An 18,457-nucleotide genomic window follows, 5' to 3' on the forward strand; every position below is an offset into this window, starting at 1 on the left:
AGACCCGGTCAATGAGTCCTGTATGATCAAACTGAAGTTCCCTCTCCTCAGTGCCTTGAAAACGTTGTACCTCTCGAATGTGCTACCTAAAATAGTAGCCTACTCATGGTAGGTAAAGCTAACTTTACTGGGGAGAAGGCATTATCTACAAGCCAACTGATGTCCTCTCGCTCCCTGAGAGCGACAAAGGAGCTCCCAGGGTTAACGTTAGACCTTGAACAATACCAGATGTCACATAGCTTTTTACTGTGAGAAAACAAGGGACTGAAGAATGGAATGTCAATAACAGCATTTTGCAACATATTGGATGTCAATTGTGCACGTGTAGTTGTTTTGAGTGATTTATAACATTGCATGGGTGGATTGAGAGATGAATCCATGTGGATGGATTTCTTGTTAGTTAGAAAGGAAGGGACGAGCCTATCTAGCTACGTTTTCAAGTAGTGTTGACTCCCATGAGAGTCGCCAACCAATGAAAAGACAGCATTCAAGAGTAGCATTCCATAGCGTAATACAGGGTTCCCATCAAATAAGTACAAAGTAAATATCACAACCCAGGCTACTTTCAATGTACATTATAAAATATGGTGTCTGCTAGCCATGAGTTTATCTCACTTTTTCAAACGGTAAATTCCTTGACAGATTCTCAAAACTGTTTCTGACACAATCTGGATACTCTGCGGTGGCCCTTGGTTAGAGAGGGTGGGGAAAATCACAGGGAGGCTGACAATACAACCAGCCCTCTGCAGTGTGTGTGGGCAGGTGTGCTTTCAGATAAGGAGCAGCTAGTGGAATATAAACTGTGCCTAGTAGAATACAGAGGAGCTGTGAGACTCAACCCAACCAATGTGCATGCAGAGCTGAGAAAAATCACTGATCGCCAAGGATACAGTACATTGAATATAGTAGTGCCCCACACAATCTCATGAGTGCTCATATTGCTGAAGTAATTTACTTTTCTCCATTGCTTTTGAAAATATCTGGTCATGGAAACAAAATGTGATAATGTACAACAGTTTCCTGGTTTTGGTGCTGTGGTTTAACTTTGAAAGATTGGACATTTGCAAGAACGCAGTGATGCAAAACAACTTAGGGGACACATAGTGCCCCCTACGTACCCAACAATTCCCACCCCCAAAGACAATCAGCAGGTAAAGGAACAGTCCTGGGCCCGGATGCTATCATTCTAACGATGCATTTAGCCTGAAGATGCTTTCGGGAAACTGGGCCCAGACATGTTCACTCAGTTGCAATGTTTTTAAGTCTGAGCAAAAGGTCCTGTTGCAATCAAATTGGGGAACCAGAGGTATACAACAATACATTTTTATATTTAAAAAACAGCAACACAATATATATAGATATATATGAGCAGTAGTGTATTTGAAAGGTCAAGAACCCCCCCTCCATTTATTACATATCGATGTACTGTACAGTTTTGTATAAAAGTACGACACGTAATATCTTGTCATAAAATACAAGCCAAACTGGACATATATAAATCATATATAAAATTATAAAACTTCTGTGTCACATCTTTTTATCGTCATTTGAGAAGGTAAATACTGTATACATGAATGTAGGCTGTGACACCATAGTACACTTTTTTGTTGTTTTTGTCCTATCCTTGAAACACATTGATTAAAGCGATCAGCTGGTAACAGTTGCGAGCTCAAAGCATCATAGCAGGGACTACTTCAGTTGAAGGAAAGCATTGAAGGGAAGGTCATTTTCAGGTGCTGGCTTTTTCAGTGCAATGCAAAAGATACACATCGCAGTGTTGCCTGCCTGATGATGCCTCAGACATAACATGAAAACAGAAAATTCTAGTGTGGTGTGGACATATAAAAATCCTTCTTTTAATTTTGTACATTTATACAGCTCATATAAAATATTATACCAATAGCGTACAGTAAAAGGCTATGCAACTGTCTCTCGTATAGTTGCCTCCAGTTTCTTTGGGAGTAGCTCACTTCTCGCTTCGATATTGATGACGGGCTTCCGACAGTTCTGTCCCTGATCAAGGTATAACTCAGCGTATACTGGGTTGGAGTTTATGGCCTGGAAAAAAAACACAATAACCAAAGGAGAGCATTACTTTTACACTAAACATGGCCAGGAGGAGCTAATAACCATTTCATTGGCCTACATGATTTACATTAACTAGATGAATTAGTTATTAAAGTATTTTGTATCTTTCAGATGCCCAGCCTATTTGGATATACAGTGAGGGAAAAAAGTATTCGATCCCCTGCTGATTTTATATGTTTGCCCACTGACAATGAAATGATCAGTCTATCATTTTAATGGTAGGTTTATTTGAACAGTGAGAGACAGAATAATAACAAAAAAATCCTGAAAAACTCATGTCAAAAATGTTATAAATTGATTTGCATTTTAATGAGGGAAATAAGTATTTGCCCCCCCCTCAATCGGAAAGATTTTTGGCTCCCAGGTGTCTTTTATACAGGTAACGAGCTGAGATTAGGAGCACACTCTTAAAGGGAGTGCTCCTAATTTCAGTTTGTTACCTGTATAAAAGACACCTGTCCACAGAAGCAATCAATCAATCAGATTCCAAAATCTCCACCATGGCCAAGACCAAAGAGCTCTCCAAGGATGTCAGGGACAAGATTGTAGACCTACACAAGGCTGGAATGGGCTACAAGACCATCGCCAAGCAGCTTGGTGAGAAGGTGACAACAGTTGGTGCGATTATTCTCAAATGGAAGAAACACAAAATAACTGTCAAACTCCCTCGGCCTGGGACTCCATGCAAGATCTCACCTCGTGGAGTTGCAATGATCATGAGAACAGTGAGGAATCAGCCCAGAACTACACGGGAGGATCTTGTCAATGATCTCAAGGCAGCTGGGATCATAGTCACCAAGAAAAAAATTGGTAACACACTATGCCGTGATGGACTGAAATCCTGCAGCGCCCGCAAGGACCCCCTGCTCAAGAAAGCACATATACATGCCCGTCTGAAGTTTGCCAATGAACATCTGAATGATTCAGAGGACAACTGGGTGAAAGTGTTGTGGTCAGATGAGACCAAAATGGAGCTCTTTGGTATCAACTCAACTCGTCGTGTTTGGAGGAGGAGGAATGCTGCCTATGACCCCAAGAACACCATCCCCACCGTCAAACATGGAGGTGGAAACATTATGATTTGGGGATGTTTTTCTGCTAAGGGGACAGGAAAACTTCACAGCATCAAAGGGATGATGTACCATCAAATCTTGGGTGAGAACCTCCTTCCCTCAGCCAGGGCATTGAAAATGGGTCGTGGATGGGTATTCCAGCATGACAATGACCCAAAACACACGGCCAAGGCAACAAAGGAGTGGCTCAAGAAGAAGCACATTAAGGTCCTGGAGTGGCCTAGCCAGTCTCCAGACCTTAATCCCATATAAAATCTGTGGAGGGAGCTGAAGGTTCGAGTTGCCAAACGTCAGCCTTGAAACCTTAATGACTTGGAGAATATCTGCAAAGAGGAGTGTGACAAAATCCCTCCTGAGATGTGTGCAAACCTGGTGGCCAACTACAAGAAACGTCTGACCTCTGATTGCCAACAAGGGTTTTGCCACCAAGTACTAAGTCATGTTTTGCAGAGGGGTCAAATACTTATTTCCCTCATTAAAATGTAAATCAATTTATAACATTTTTGACATGCATTTTTCCAGATTTTTTGTTGTTGTTATTCTGTCTCTCACTGCTCAAATAAACCTACCATTAAAATTATAGATAGATCATTTCTTTGCCAGTGGGCAAACGTACAAAATCAGCAGGGGATCAAATACTTGTTCCCCTCACTGTATACAACAATTGACAGTGTTAACGTGATAAAAGCATTTTGCAGCACGCCCAGAGCCTATTGTTGCTTAACAAGCAAGACAAGGACACGGTCACCGACATCCCACCAGGTGACTGTAGACAAGCTCTAGCCATGTGGAACACCAGCAGATGGTTCCTTTCAACTATAAACTGGGTGGGTCGAGCCCTGAATGTTGATTGGCTGACAGCAGTGTATCAGACCATTTACCACGGGTATGACACAACATTTATTTGTACTGCTCTAATTACGTTGGTAATCAGTTTATGATAGCAACGAGGCACCGCGGGGGTTTGTGGTATATGGTCTACATACAGTATCACAGCCACTGGGCCTTATTGCTTAATTAAAACACATATTACACACATTCCGGAGGAAGCCTTTACCGTGGCTTTCATGAATACAACATGAGATCCTGCATTGTCTCATAAACCCCACTATGACCCCAATGGTCATGGCTTTGTATTAATATACAGTAGGCTTTTATACAGCATCTGTTCCAGAGAGGACAGGAAGTTCACTGGGAGTTTACCTGTCCAGGAAGGATCTCCTTCGGGAGATGAACTCCTTCAGGGTGAACTAACAGAGTGTGCAGGTGACTGGACCTCACACCAACACACCAACCCTACAACACACAACGACAACATTAACATCACACACAAACCCTACAACACATAATCATTACAGTACACGCCAATATCCACACCGGCATACTACTGAATCAATGTAGTACGCTAGTGTGGGTATTTCGTAGCCCTTGTTAGAAACTCAGGGAAAAGGGATGATACAGGAGTAAGCGTTTCCAGACCTTGTGTGGGTCCAGGGTGAAGCTTGGCTGAAGGTGATTCCCAGCATCAGAGTGATTGTCGTGGTCCACCTCATACATGTTGTACGAGGGGTTACCGATCTCTACGTTTAGCCCACCATTCACCATGGGCTGCCGCTGGACTATTTTCCCCCTGTAAATCATAACATTGATGAGGTTAGGAGAGCATTATAAACCTTCATGACTGCTTACTACGTTCAGCCCACCATTCACCATGGGCTGCCGCTGGACTATTTTCCCCCTGTAAATCATAACATTGATGGAGGTTAGGAGAGCATTATAAACCTTCATGACTGCTTACTACGTTTAGCCCACCATTCACCATGGGCTGCCGCTGGACTATTTTCCCCCTGTAAATCATAACATTGATGGAGGTTAGGAGAGCATTTTAAACCTTCATGACTGCTTACTACGATGCGCATGACCATTAATCACACAACAGAACATGTACAGTGCCTTCCGAAAGTATTCATACCCCTTGACTTTTCCAACATTTATGTTACAGCCTTATTCTAAAATGGAATAAAACATATAAAAAAAATCCTAAGAAATCTACACACAACACTTGACAAAGCCAAAACAGGTTGGTAAAAAAACAGAAATACATTATTTACATAAGTGTTCTGACACTTTGCTATGAGATACAAAATTGAACACAGGTGCATGCTGCATGCTGACGAAGATTTCTTCAACAACAACAACAAGCAGGACTCACACGGTATTCTCCAAACACCCCACAGGGCAGATATCCCAATTATTCACAAAAGGAAGCGACGCAGAGGATGAAGAGCCGGATGCCTCGTCCGGACCAGAAGAAGGCGAGTAGGAAAGCTGCCGTTACCGTCAATATTATTCGCCAACGTGCAATCATTGGACAATAAACTAGATGAGGTACGATCACGAATATCCTACCAACAGGGCATCAAAAACTGTAATATCCATACTACCTCAATAAACCTGACAAACAGGTGTCTGTATATAGCCTGGTTAGAGCCTGTAAGTAAGCATTTCACTGTAAGGTTTACACCTGTGGTATTCGGCGCACGTGACAAATAAACTTTTATTTGATTTGATTTCCATTGATCATTCTTGAGATGTTTCTACAACTTGATTGGAGTACACCTGTTGTACATTCATACTCACAAGGCAGGAAATACGCTCGACCTCATCTTTACTAGATGCTGTTCTTCCACTAACCTCGTTGCAACTCCCCTCCAAGTCTCCGACCACTACCTTGTATCCTTTTCCCTCTCGCTCTCATCCAACACTTCCCACACTGCCCCTACTCGGATGGTATCGCGCCGTCCCAACCTTCGCTCTCTCTCCCCCGCTACTCTCTCCTCTTCCATCCTATCATCTCTTCCCTCTGCTCAAACCTTCTCCAACCTATCTCCTGATTCTGCCTCCTCAACCCTCCTCTCCTCCCTTTCTGCATCCTTTGACTCTCTATGTCCCCTATCCTCCAGGCCGGCTCGGTCCTCCCCTCCCGCTCCGTGGCTCGACGACTCATTGCGAGCTCACAGAACAGGGCTCCGGGCAGCCGAGCGGAAATGGAGGAAAACAGCGGACCTGACATCCTTTCACTCCCTCCTCTCTACATTTTCCTCTTCTCTCTGCTGCTAAAGCCACTTTCTACCACTCTAAATTCCAAGCATCTGCCTCTAACCCTAGGAAGCTCTTTGCAACCTTCTCCTCCCTCCTGAATCCTCCTCCCCTCCCCCCTCCTCCCTCTCTGCAGATGACTTCGTCAACCATTTTGAAAAGAAGGTCGACGACATCCGATCCTCGTTTGCTAAGTCAAACGACACCGCTGGTTCTGCTCACACTGCCCTACCCTGTGCTCTGACCTCTTTCTCCCCTCTCTCTCCAGATGAAATCTCGCGTCTTGTGACGGCCGGCCGCCCTACAACCTGCCCGCTTGACCCTATCCCCTCCTCTCTTCTCCAGACCATTTCCGGAGACCTCCTCCCCTTACCTCACCTCGCTCATCAACTCATCCCTGACCGCTGGCTACGTCCCTTCCGTCTTCAAGAGAGCGATAGTTGCACCCCTTCTGAAAAAACCTACACTCGATCCCTCCGATGTCAACAACTACAGACCAGTATCCCTTCTTTCTTTTCTCTCCAAAACTCTTGAACGTGCCGTCCTTGGCCAGCTCTCCCGCTATCTCTCTCAGAATGACCTTCTTGATCCAAATCAGTCAGGTTTCAAGACTAGTCATTCAACTGAGACTGCTCTTCTCTGTATCACGGAGGCGCTCCGCACTGCTAAAGCTAACTCTCTCTCCTCTGCTCTCATCCTTCTAGACCTATCGGCTGCCTTCGATACTGTGAACCATCAGATCCTCCTCTCCACCCTCTCCGAGTTGGGCATCTCCGGCGCGGCCCACGCTTGATTGCGTCCTACCTGACAGGTCGCTCCTACCAGGTGGCGTGGCGAGAATCCGTCTCCACACCACGTGCTCACCACTGGTGTCCCCCAGGGCTCTGTTCTAGGCCCTCTCCTATTCTCGCTATACACCAAGTCACTTGGCTCTGTCATAACCTCACATGGTCTCTCCTATCATTGCTATGCAGACGACACACAATTAATCTTCTCCTTTCCCCCTTCTGATGACCAGGTGGCGAATCGCATCTCTGCATGTCTGGCAGACATATCCGTGTGGATGACGGATCACCACCTCAAGCTGAACCTCGGCAAGACGGAACTGCTCTTCCTCCCGGGGGAAGGACTGCCCGTTCCATGATCTCGCCATCACGGTTGACAACTCCATTGTGTCCTCCTCCCAGAGCGCTAAGAACCTTGGCGTGATCCTGGACAACACCCTGTCGTTCTCAACTAACATCAAGGCGGTGGCCCGTTCCTGTAGGTTCATGCTCTACAACATCCGCAGAGTACGACCCTGCCTCACACAGGAAGCGGCGCAGGTCCTAATCCAGGCACTTGTCATCTCCCGTCTGGATTACTGCAACTCGCTGTTGGCTGGGCTCCCTGCCTGTGCCATTAAACCCCTACAACTCATCCAGAACGCCGCAGCCCGTCTGGTGTTCAACCTTCCCAAGTTCTCTCACGTCACCCCGCTCCTCCGCTCCCTCCACTGGCTTCCAGTTGAAGCTCGCATCCGCTACAAGACCATGGTGCTTGCCTACGGAGCTGTGAGGGGAACGGCACCTCAGTACCTCCAGGCTCTGATCAGGCCCTACACCCAAACAAGGGCACTGCGTTCATCCACCTCTGGCCTGCTCGCCTCCCTACCACTGAGGAAGTACAGTTCCCGCTCAGCCCAGTCAAAACTGTTCGCTGCTCTGGCCCCCAATGGTGGAACAAACTCCCTCACGACGCCAGGACAGCGGAGTCAATCACCACCTTCCGGAGACACCTGAAACCCCACCTCTTTAAGGAATACCTAGGATAGGATAAAGTAATCCCTCTCACCCCCCCTCCCCCTGAAAAGATTTAGATGCACTACTGTTCCACTGGAGGTCATAAGGTGAATGCACCAATTTGTAAGTCGCTCTGGATAAGAGCGTCTGCTAAATGACTTAAATGTAAATGTAAATGATTCAATTGATTGGACATGATTTGGGAAGGCACACACCCATCTTTATAAGGTCCCACAGTTGACGGTGCATGTCAGAGCAAAAACCAAGCCACGAGGTTGAACAAATTGTTCGTAGAGCACCGAGACAGGATTGTGTTAAGGCACAGATCTGGGGAAGGGTACCAATTTGTTTTTGCAGCATTGAAGGTCTCCAAGAACACAGTGGCCTCCATCATTCTTAAATGGAAGAAGTTTGGAACCACCAAGGCTCTTCCTAGAGCTGGCCGCCCAACCAAACTGAGCAATCGGGGGAGAAGGACCTTGGTCAGGAAGGTGAACAAGAACCCGATGGTCACTCTGACAGAGCTCTGGGGTTCATCTGTGGAGATGGGAGAACCTTCTAGAAGGATAGCCATCTCTGCAGCACTCCACCAATCAGGCCTTTATGGTAGAGTGGCCAGACGGAAGTGGCCAATCCTCAGTTAAGTGGCCAATCCTCAGTAAAAGGAACATGACAGCCAGCTTGGAGTTTGCAAAAAGGCACCTAAAGCCTCTCAGACCACAAGAAACAAGATTCACTGGTCTGATGAAACCAACCGGAAGGTTGCAAGTTCAAACCCCCGGGCTGACAAGGTACAAATCTGTCGTTCTGCCCCTGAACAGGCAGTTAACCCACTGTTCCTAGGCCGTCATTGAAAATAAGAATTTGTTCTTAACTGACTTGCCTGGTTAAATAAATTTAAAAAAGATTGAACTCTTTGGCCTGAATGCCAAGTGTCATGCCTGGAGGAAACCTGGCACCAACCTGGCACCATGTTTTTTTAGCGGCAGGGACTGGGAGATTAGTCAGGATCAAGGGAAAGATGAACAGAGCAAAGTACAGAGAGATCCTTGATGAAAACCTGCTCCAGAACGCTCAGGACCTCAGACTGGGGTGAAGGTTCCGCTTCCAACAGGACAATGACCTTAAGCACACAGCCAAGACAACACAAGAGAGACTTCGGAAAATGTCTCTGAACATCCTTGAGTAGCCCAGCCAGAGCCCGGACTTGAACCTGATCGAACAACTCTGGAGAGACCTGAAATAGCTGTGCAGCAACACTCCCCATCCAACCTGACAGAGTTTGAGAGGATCTGCTGAGAAGAATGGGAGAAACACCCAAAACACAAGTGTTCCAAGCTTGTAGCGTCATACTCAAGAAGACTCAAGGCTGTAATCGCTGCCAAAGCTGCTCCAACAAAGTACTGAGTAAAGGGTTTGAATACTTAAGTAACTGTGATATTTCAGTTTTACATTTTTTTATGAATTAGGAAACATTCCTAAAAACCTGTTTTTACTTCATCATTATGGGGTATTGTGTGTAGATTGAAAAAAAACCCGATTTAATCAATTTAAGGCTGCAACCTAGCAAAACGTGGAAAAAGTCAAGAGGTCTGAATACTTTCCAAAGGCCCTGTATGTAGTATGAAGTGACTGGTTATCTTTTGTAATCTGTCTGCTTAGAAGTAAAGACATACCTTTGCTTCCTCTTGCATACGAAAACCCCCAAGGCCATGGTAGTGACGAGAATCACCAGCAGAACCAGTGGGACAACGATGGCCATGCTTCCTGTAACACACAGAACAAACTATTAGAGTTAAACATGTTCGATACGTAACATACTTCCCTCCTCTCTGTAGTGAAACAATAAAATTCAAAAAAGCTTCAGAGGGTGGAAAAATTACTTTCTTCAAAGTTCCAACAAGGTTCTTCATATGGGGACTGCATTTCTATGTTAAAGTCAGTCTATTGGGGTAAAAGGCTCCGTCTGCGCAGCTAAGCCTTGAGAGCAAGTCGACAGCGAAATGTCAGACTGCAGACCAAGATCAAATACCAATCTCTAGGAGGGTAGGGCGGTTCAAAGAGACTGAAAAAGGTCTCCAAATCCAGACAACAGCACTTTAAGAACTGAAAATAGTTTTTTCTTGTAGGATTTTGTGTCTATGTTTGTGTGTGTGAATGTGTGTGTGTGTACAGATGTAGGATCTTAATTTGCAAATCAAAAGTGAATTTTCATAATGGACATTACAAACTTTAGAAGCTTTTTGAAACTCAAATACACCACAAGTTTGCAAATTTTAGGCAACAAAATAGTGATCAAATTAAGATTTTACATCAATCTGTATGTTTCTGTGTGTTTGAGAGAGAGCGAGCAAGCAAGCAAGAGAGAGAGATAAAGAGAGAGAGTCTCTTTACCACAATAACTACTCACCCCCGCTGATGTTGCCAGACAGACTGTTCTTTGGGGCAGGTCTCTCACACTGTGTACCTGACCAATCAGCTGGACACCTAGAAAAGTCACAATGAGTATGAATAGCTGTCTGTTGGTCAAACCAAGTAGCTTTAAAAGAAGGCTATAGTGTACACACACACTATAGCCTTATCAGTTATGGAGGACGGGCTCCTGGTAATGACTGGAGCAGAATCGGTGGAATGGTATCAAATACACCAAACACATGGTTTCCAGATGTTTGGGGAAAGGGGGATTAGAGGTTGACCGATTTCAAGTTTTCATAACAAATCGGTAATCGGCCTTTTTGGACGACGATTATATTCAAGCCTATCAACTCCTGATATTAGGCTGGCAATACTAAAGTGCCTATAAGAACATCCAATAGTCAAAGGTATATGAAATACAAATGGTATAGAGAGAAATAGTCGACACATCATACTTCCTATAACTACAAACCAAAAACTTCTTAACTGGGAATATTGAAGACTCATGTTAAAAGGAACCACCATCTTTCATATGTTCTCATGTTCTGAGCAAGGAACTTAAACGTTAGCTTTTTTACATGGCACATATTGCACTTTTACTTTCTTCTCCAACACTGTGTTTTTGCATTATTTAAACCAAATTGAACATGTTTCATTATTTATTTGAGACTAAATTGATTTAATTTATGTATTATATTAAGTTAAAATAAGTGTTCATTGTTCATTCAGTATTGTTGTAATTGTCATTATTACAAATATATATATATAAATATCGGCAGATTAATCGGTATCGGCTTTTCTGGTCCACCAAAAAAAAACGGTATCGGCGATGCAAAATCATAATCGGTTGACCACTCAGGGGGATACCTAGTCAGTTGTACAACTGAATGCATTCAACTGAAATGTGTCCTTTGCATTTAACCCAACCCCTCTGAATCAGAGGTGCGGGGGGCTGCCTTAAATTGACATCCACGTCTTCGGCGCCCGGGGAACAGTGGGTTAACTGCCTTGCTCAGGGGCAGACTGGCAGATTTTTACCTTGTCAGCTCGGGGATTTGATCCAGCAACCTTTCGGTTACTGGCCCAACGCGAGGCTACCTGCCATTCCATTTGCGCAGTTCTGGCCATTATTATGAGCCATCCTCCCCTCAGCAGCCACCTGTGACACGCACACATCTCTTAATCTCATCTCCTCATTAGTTAAAGTCTCAGGGAACATGCATGCATAATTCATTCCCGCATCGAGTTAAAGAAAATAAGCATAATCTCACACGAAGTGTGCAACCCAAATGGCACCCTATTTCCTGTATGTTGCACTACCTTTGACTCGAGCCCATAGCGGCCCATAGGAATCTGGTCAAAAGTGGCGCACTATGTAGGGAATAGGGTGCTATATGGGACGCAGAACGGTTTAGGATGTAATCCAGAGACAGTGATCCATTAGTAGTTACCTCTTTCCCCTCCCTTGCCCAGAGGATAGGAAGACATGCAATTACACTATATGGGGAATCTGACAAGGGTGATCGCATGATGATGAAATGATATTAGCTAATATTAAATGGACTGTAAGCAGTATTTAATCAAACTTTCATTAGAGGGACCGTGGCTCGCTGCAGGTACCACATGAATCATAGTCCTGAAGGGAATGACAGCTTGTAGCTGACCTACATAATCACACCGTTTGTTGCTTGGGAGTATGTTCAGCTGCAGAAAGACCGGGTTATTATCCTGTTTTCACAACAGAGGCCAGTGCAAAGAGAGAAACGTCGGGTGCGTTTGTGCTGTGAGTGACGGGGACGAGGAACATGTGTGGTAAGGAGTTATATCGCACAGAATGTTGGACAACAGACAGACGTACTGGTGAGAGTCTGAGTCGGGGAGTGATGTGCAGAGTGGACGCTGCTGGAAAGTGAGACAGTGAGGGCTGGTCTCGGAAATGGCGGGAGAGGAGGAAGGAAGGAGATGAGGAAGAGAGGAGGGAGGGAGGAGGGGAAAGGGAGTCAGGGAAGAGAGGAGGGGTAAAAGTCAGACCTACTTGCACTGGGGTTTGTTTAAGGCAGTTAACGTGCAAATCCCTTTATTCTGACAGTAGTTATCACACGGATTGGCCCGCTGGTCACAGCGCTGGTTCAAGAACCCAGGCGTGCAGCTGCAGCACAGAGAAATGATCGCCACATGAACAAATCATATATTGAGGGACACAGAGACAAAGTCTGGGTCTGAAATGGCACCCTATTCCCTACATAGTGCACTCCTTTTGACCAGGGGGCCCACATATGGAATAGAGTGGCATTTTGGACACACTGATAAAATAAGATAAGAGCACAATACATTCTCACAGTCCACCAGCTCGGGCTATTGGAGGATACAGAGTATGAAATCGAACAGATGGAGCTAGGCCCTATTCCATCCTAGTGTTTACATAGGATGTGTGTGTGTGTGTGTGTGTGTGTGTGTGTGTGTGTGTCAGGTGAGAAAGCAAAGCGTCATGGCAAGCAAATCCATCCAATGTCACTCCAAGTGGGAGCTAAAAAAAAGTTAAACCATAGGAATAGCCTACAGATTGTTGTTTGAGATCTATAGCATGACACATGTAGCCTTCTAGGCACGTGTGATCTTTGTCCACCACCAACCCAATGAAACAAGCAATTGGATGACGTAAAGATAAAAGAGAAGAAAAAAAACGAACAAAACCAACGAGCGGGAAACCGCTCATTCAAAGCTGTAGTATAGGAGACGGTGGTATGTACAGTATCGAGGCATACAGTTTAAAGCTAGAGTCCTTAATTGAAACAATAACAAAGCTGCACCCCACCTCTGTTTTGAAATAGGCTGAGGGATGGGCCTGGAGAAATGTAACCACTCTCAAATTCATAGACAGAACTACGGACGCAAGGGCTGACCGTCCATGAGACCACAATTATAGTCTAACAATGTTTTAAGGACATACGGTTTGTTTACATTGACATTGTTTACAAACATTGGAGTAAAATAAGATTATAGTTTAGGTTCTGATGGGGTACCATCAGAACCTAAACTAAGCTCATGAGGCATTTATAAGTTATATTATTCAAAAATCAATGGGTATATATTATTAATTTGGCTATGCAGACTTTAACACATGTATAATACTGAACATGATTCATTCCAAAAGTCCAAAAATGGATGATGCAACTAAGGATTGATAAACTTTGAAAAGCGTCTTGAGAGTGATGCAAGCCCCAGAAACAAACACAACCAAAACGCCTCTGTATACTTTAATGCAGGAGATCCTATCGTTTGCAAGAGAAAAAGGAAAACAAACCCTTTTATCTTGGAAAATGTGGAAATATGCCACCTCATTGTGAGACCTCATTGTTTTCTACTATTGTTCCCATTTTAGTAGCCTGGATCTAATCCAGTCTCTGCTACATTACCTGCTCTGTCTCTCACAGCAAAACCACACAACCACTTCCAATACCACTAATTGTATCAGTGATGTGTGCGTGTGTGATACAACTGAAAGCAGAACGAAGACAAACACAATGGCTGCGTTTACACAGGCAGCCCAATTCTGATCTGTTGCCACTAATTGGTCTTTTGACCAATCAGATCAGATCTATTTCCAAAATAGCAGAATTGGGCTGCCAGTGTAAATAACAGCCAAAGAGATGAACAGTACGTTCTTGAGAAATCTGAGGACGACAACCTGCTCAATTGAAAGCCATAGAATCGATAGAAAAAAGAAAAGAAAACTGAGCTGACTTACTGGCAGAACGGCAGACTGGTCTCGGGGTCCTGGCGACAGGTTCCTCCGTTGTAGCAGTATCCATCACACAGCTGACAGGTGGCTGCCACTCTACCGTTACTGCAGCTGTAAGGAAAGGAAGGGGAATATAGCGATGACTTCATAAAGCATTACAAGCATTTGTCTAATGCATTTATAACGCCTTATGCCTTATTCTGTGACGCAAGCCCTGGACCATGGAGACAGGAGAATGCTGACATGTGGTAGCATCCACAGAAATATAATTACTAGAACGGATATTCCTTTCAAGTCAATGTTCTGTGATGGGTGGACCGGCCTTATTGAGTGTACCAATAAGTAGTATTAGTCAAAAGTCACATTCTAGTAATTCTAGTCGGTAACATTGTTTGGATATCCACAGACTATCAGTAACATGTCAACTAACTATCAAACCCTAATCCTAACCCTAAACTAATCCTAACCCTAAACTAATCCTAACCCTAAACGAATCCTAACCCTAAACTAATCCTAACCCTAAACTAATCCTAACCCTAAACTAATCCTAACCCTAAACGAATCCTAACCCTAAACGAATCCTAACCCTAAACGAATCCTAACCCTAAACTAATCCTAACCCTAAACTAATCCTAACCCTAAACTAATCCTAACCCTAATCCCTGTTCTTACCTTAACCTTGGCAAGCAGTTGCTCATCAACAGATCGTTTGTTGATAGTCCATCTTTACAGATGGTCATACTATCTGGACTATCTACTCAGATGACGCTTACTTGCAGGACACGTCGTCTGTCTCCGGGTTGACAATGCACGGCGCCCCTCGACACCGGAGGCATCTGTCCACCTCACATTTCACTCCCTCATATCTGGCTGAGCACACACACTCCACGTGGCTCTTGCTCGACAGAGTACAAGCCTTCGAATTGGTACAGAAGTGATGGCAGATATCTGGAACCAAGGTGGAGAAAAACAAGCGTATTTATTTCATCTGTTTACATTCCTGGTCTTCCACTGTATCAATCGGCGTAACATCCATTTGTTCAGCCCTTGAAACTGAGCTGTTGCAAGAAAGTATCTTTTGGAGTGACTTTCCTATCAAACTGATTTTAAACCACCACGGAGAGGGTGGAGGAGACCAACGAAATATCCCAACTCATCTTTAGTGTTGTGGTAATGGTGGAAACCACAAACCCCTCTCTTCTCATTGCGGAGACTGAACGCAACATGAACTATTGATTGATTGCTTGTCATAAAACAGGTTAAATCTTTGTGTGTTCGTGTGTGTCTGACTCACGGTAGAGACAACGCTCCCCAGTGTACTCGGCCATACAGCGACACACTGGCTGGTTCCCCCTGCTGACGTCACAGGTGCCGCCATTCAGACAGTAGTTATCACACACCTTCCTCTCACAGACCGGTCCTGTGAACCCCACAGCACAACGACATGTAGGCCTCCCTGAGAGAGAAAGAGAGAGAAAGAGAGAGAGAGAGAGAGAGAGAGAGAAATTGGCAAAATATTGTGTTGCTGATAACAATAATCACAAGCATGTCCAGTGTCTAACGTCATAATGGAGAAGCAAGCAAATACAAGGCAGATGTGATATCTCTCACATTACACTCAAAGGTGATGCCCACAAAGAGAGTCCCAAGGTCCAATGTTTTCTAAACAGCCATGTCTATTTGCACTGGAAGGATTTCAACTAGTTTCACACTGGTCCTATGACCGCTTGGAGAGCTTACATCTGAAATACAACAACTGCTGCCCGCTCCTGACTGGGATGAATAGAAACTGACTGTGTGTGTGTGTGTGTGTGTTCGCGTGCGTGTGTGTGTGTCTGACGTTCTTTCTCCCGCTGTTCCATCTGTCAGCTAAGAGGCAAGTTGTTATTGATGTCGCCATGCCAACACTAACATTTAACTGTTATTTCACGCATGAATATTTGACCACCTCATTTCCTCGCTTCAAACTCCTCCCAAAAATGTCCTTAGAGGAGAAAGAAAAGAGAGGAGCTTGACCCGTGCCATTTATTTATATCTCCACTCTCAATTGTTTATTCTGAAGAGAGAGAGAGAGAAAAACAACCTCGCTATGCATTGACTGTAACGGAACAGGGGACCTGGACTTTGGGGACATTAATGTGCTTTAACAACTGTTCAAAAATGGATAGCAATGCCACAGCATTAAGTGTGTCTTGCATATGCATGGTGCTACCGTCGACGTCCCCGCTAATGCAATGCCAAAGTGGGGGCCGTACATACTTGTGCTTTCAGATACATCTACAGCTCACATCTCTCAGAAGAGATTTTCACTGCACTTTCCTATGGCTTCCTGACACAGGAGGCACTGGCAACAAAAAATAAAAAATGCACTAATGTCCAATCAATAACTACATAAAGCAGGGGATTCAAACTCATTCCATGGAGTGTCTGCTGATTTGAGTTATTTCCATTACATTGGTGTCCAATTAAGATCTAGACAACCAGGTGTGGGGGAGTTCCTAGCTAATCAGTGACCTTAATTGATCCATCTAGTACAGGGGAGGAATGAAAACCTGCAGGGACACAGCCCTCTGTGGAATAAGTTTGACACGTGACGTAGAGCGATGGTTATTTAGAAGCAGATGATCAATCATGCAGCAGAACTGGCATCTGTGGGCCAGATCTCATTGGCTGTCAGGACAGGGGCCTTGGTCCCAACCAGGTCCCAACTCTCATTTCCCACAGTCACGGATGGATGAGCGCCCTCTCCTGTCCTGGAGGTCCCAGTGGAAGAGCAGGGAGCATGGCCACATATACACACACACACACACACACACACACACACACACACACACACACACACACACACACACACACACACACACACACACACACACACACACACATGTAGCAGAAGGGGCTTACCTATGGAAGAGCCTGAGCATGTGCCCCCATTCTGACAGTAGTTTTTACAGTGGTTCACTTCACAGCGCTCCCCGGAGAAATTTGGCCAGCAGTAGCACCGCAGCTCCCCCTTCTCGTTGGTGATGCATCGTCCTCCGTTCTCGCAGGCGGGGCGACACAGCTCTCCTGAAAGCAAATGATGTAGGCCCCACGTGTTAAGATTGAAACCATGGCAACCTTGACCTGCTCCCATTAATATCTAATGAGTGGATTAACTCAACTTTGTAAAAGGCTGGAACTCACATGGGCTTCACTGACTATTCTATGCACGACTGCTTGCATGGTACCTTCACTTTTCACTCCAATTTACTCAGCATCTGAAAGATCCAGCCTCAGTTGGATCAAATGAAAGTATTGCAGGTTGACCAGGCCTACTGCACTGAGATGTTAGTGTCCCTGCAACCTACTCTATTGAGATGTTAGTATCCCTGCAGCCTACTGTACTGAGAGGTTAGTGTCCCTGTAGCCTACTGTCCTGGGATGTTAGTGTCCCTGCAGCCTACTCTATTGAGATGTTAGTATCGCTGCAGCCTACTGTACTGAGAGGTTAGTGTCCCTGTAGCATACTGTCCTGGGATGTTAGTGTCCCTGCAGCCTACTCTATTGAGATGTTAGTATCCCTGCAGCCTATTGTACTGAGAGGTTAGTGTCCCTGTAGCCTACTGTCCTGGGATGTTAGTGTCCCTGCAGCCTACTCTATTGAGATGTTAGTATCCCTGCAGCCTATTGTACTGAGAGGTTAGTGTCCCTGTAGCATACTGTCCTGGGATGTTAGTGTCCCTGCAACCTACTCTATTGAGATGTTAGTATCCCTGCAGCCTACTCTACTGAGAGGTTAGTGTCCCTGTAGCCTACTGTCCTGGGATGTTAGTGTCCCTGCAACCTACTCTACTGAGATGTTAGTATCTCTGCAGCCTACTGTACTGAGAGGTTAGGTGTCCCTGTAGCCTACTGTCCTGGGATGTTAGTGTCCCTGCAGCCTACTGTCCTGGGATGTTAGTGTCCCTGCAGCCTACTCTATTGAGATGTTAGTATCCCTGCAGCCTACTGTACTGAGAGGTTAGTGTCCCTGTAGCCTACTCTACTGAGAGGTTAGTGTCCCTGTAGCCTTCTCTATTGAGATGTTAGTGTCCCTGCAGTCTACTCTATTGAGATGTTAGTATCCCTGCAGCCTACTGTACTGAGAGGTTAGTGTCCCTGTAGCCTACTCTACTGAGAGGTTAGTGTCCCTGTAGCCTACTCTATTGAGATGTTAGTGTCCCTGCAGTCTACTCTATTGAGATGTTAGTATCCCTGCAGCCTACTGTACTGAGAGG

At 45.0% G+C, this 18,457-nt stretch overlaps 1 protein-coding gene across 1 annotated transcript in view; it reads right to left on the reverse strand.

Moving 5' to 3' along the window:
- Positions 1 to 986: 986 nt before the first annotated feature.
- Positions 987 to 18,457, reverse strand: part of LOC115129860 (low-density lipoprotein receptor-related protein 1B-like) — a 206,029-nt gene continuing 188,558 nt past the window's right edge. Inside the window, 10 exon segments of the mRNA XM_065025737.1 lie at positions 987 to 2,058; positions 4,365 to 4,457; positions 4,641 to 4,791; positions 9,718 to 9,808; positions 10,452 to 10,528; positions 12,492 to 12,605; positions 14,205 to 14,309; positions 14,972 to 15,146; positions 15,493 to 15,654; positions 17,103 to 17,267. Coding sequence (XP_064881809.1) covers positions 1,918 to 2,058; positions 4,365 to 4,457; positions 4,641 to 4,791; positions 9,718 to 9,808; positions 10,452 to 10,528; positions 12,492 to 12,605; positions 14,205 to 14,309; positions 14,972 to 15,146; positions 15,493 to 15,654; positions 17,103 to 17,267 — 1,274 coding nt within the window. The 3' untranslated portion in view covers positions 987 to 1,917.

The sequence above is a fragment of the Oncorhynchus nerka genome, linkage group LG2, assembly GCF_034236695.1.
Source record: "Oncorhynchus nerka isolate Pitt River linkage group LG2, Oner_Uvic_2.0, whole genome shotgun sequence".
NCBI classification, from domain to species: Eukaryota; Metazoa; Chordata; class Actinopteri; order Salmoniformes; family Salmonidae; genus Oncorhynchus; species Oncorhynchus nerka.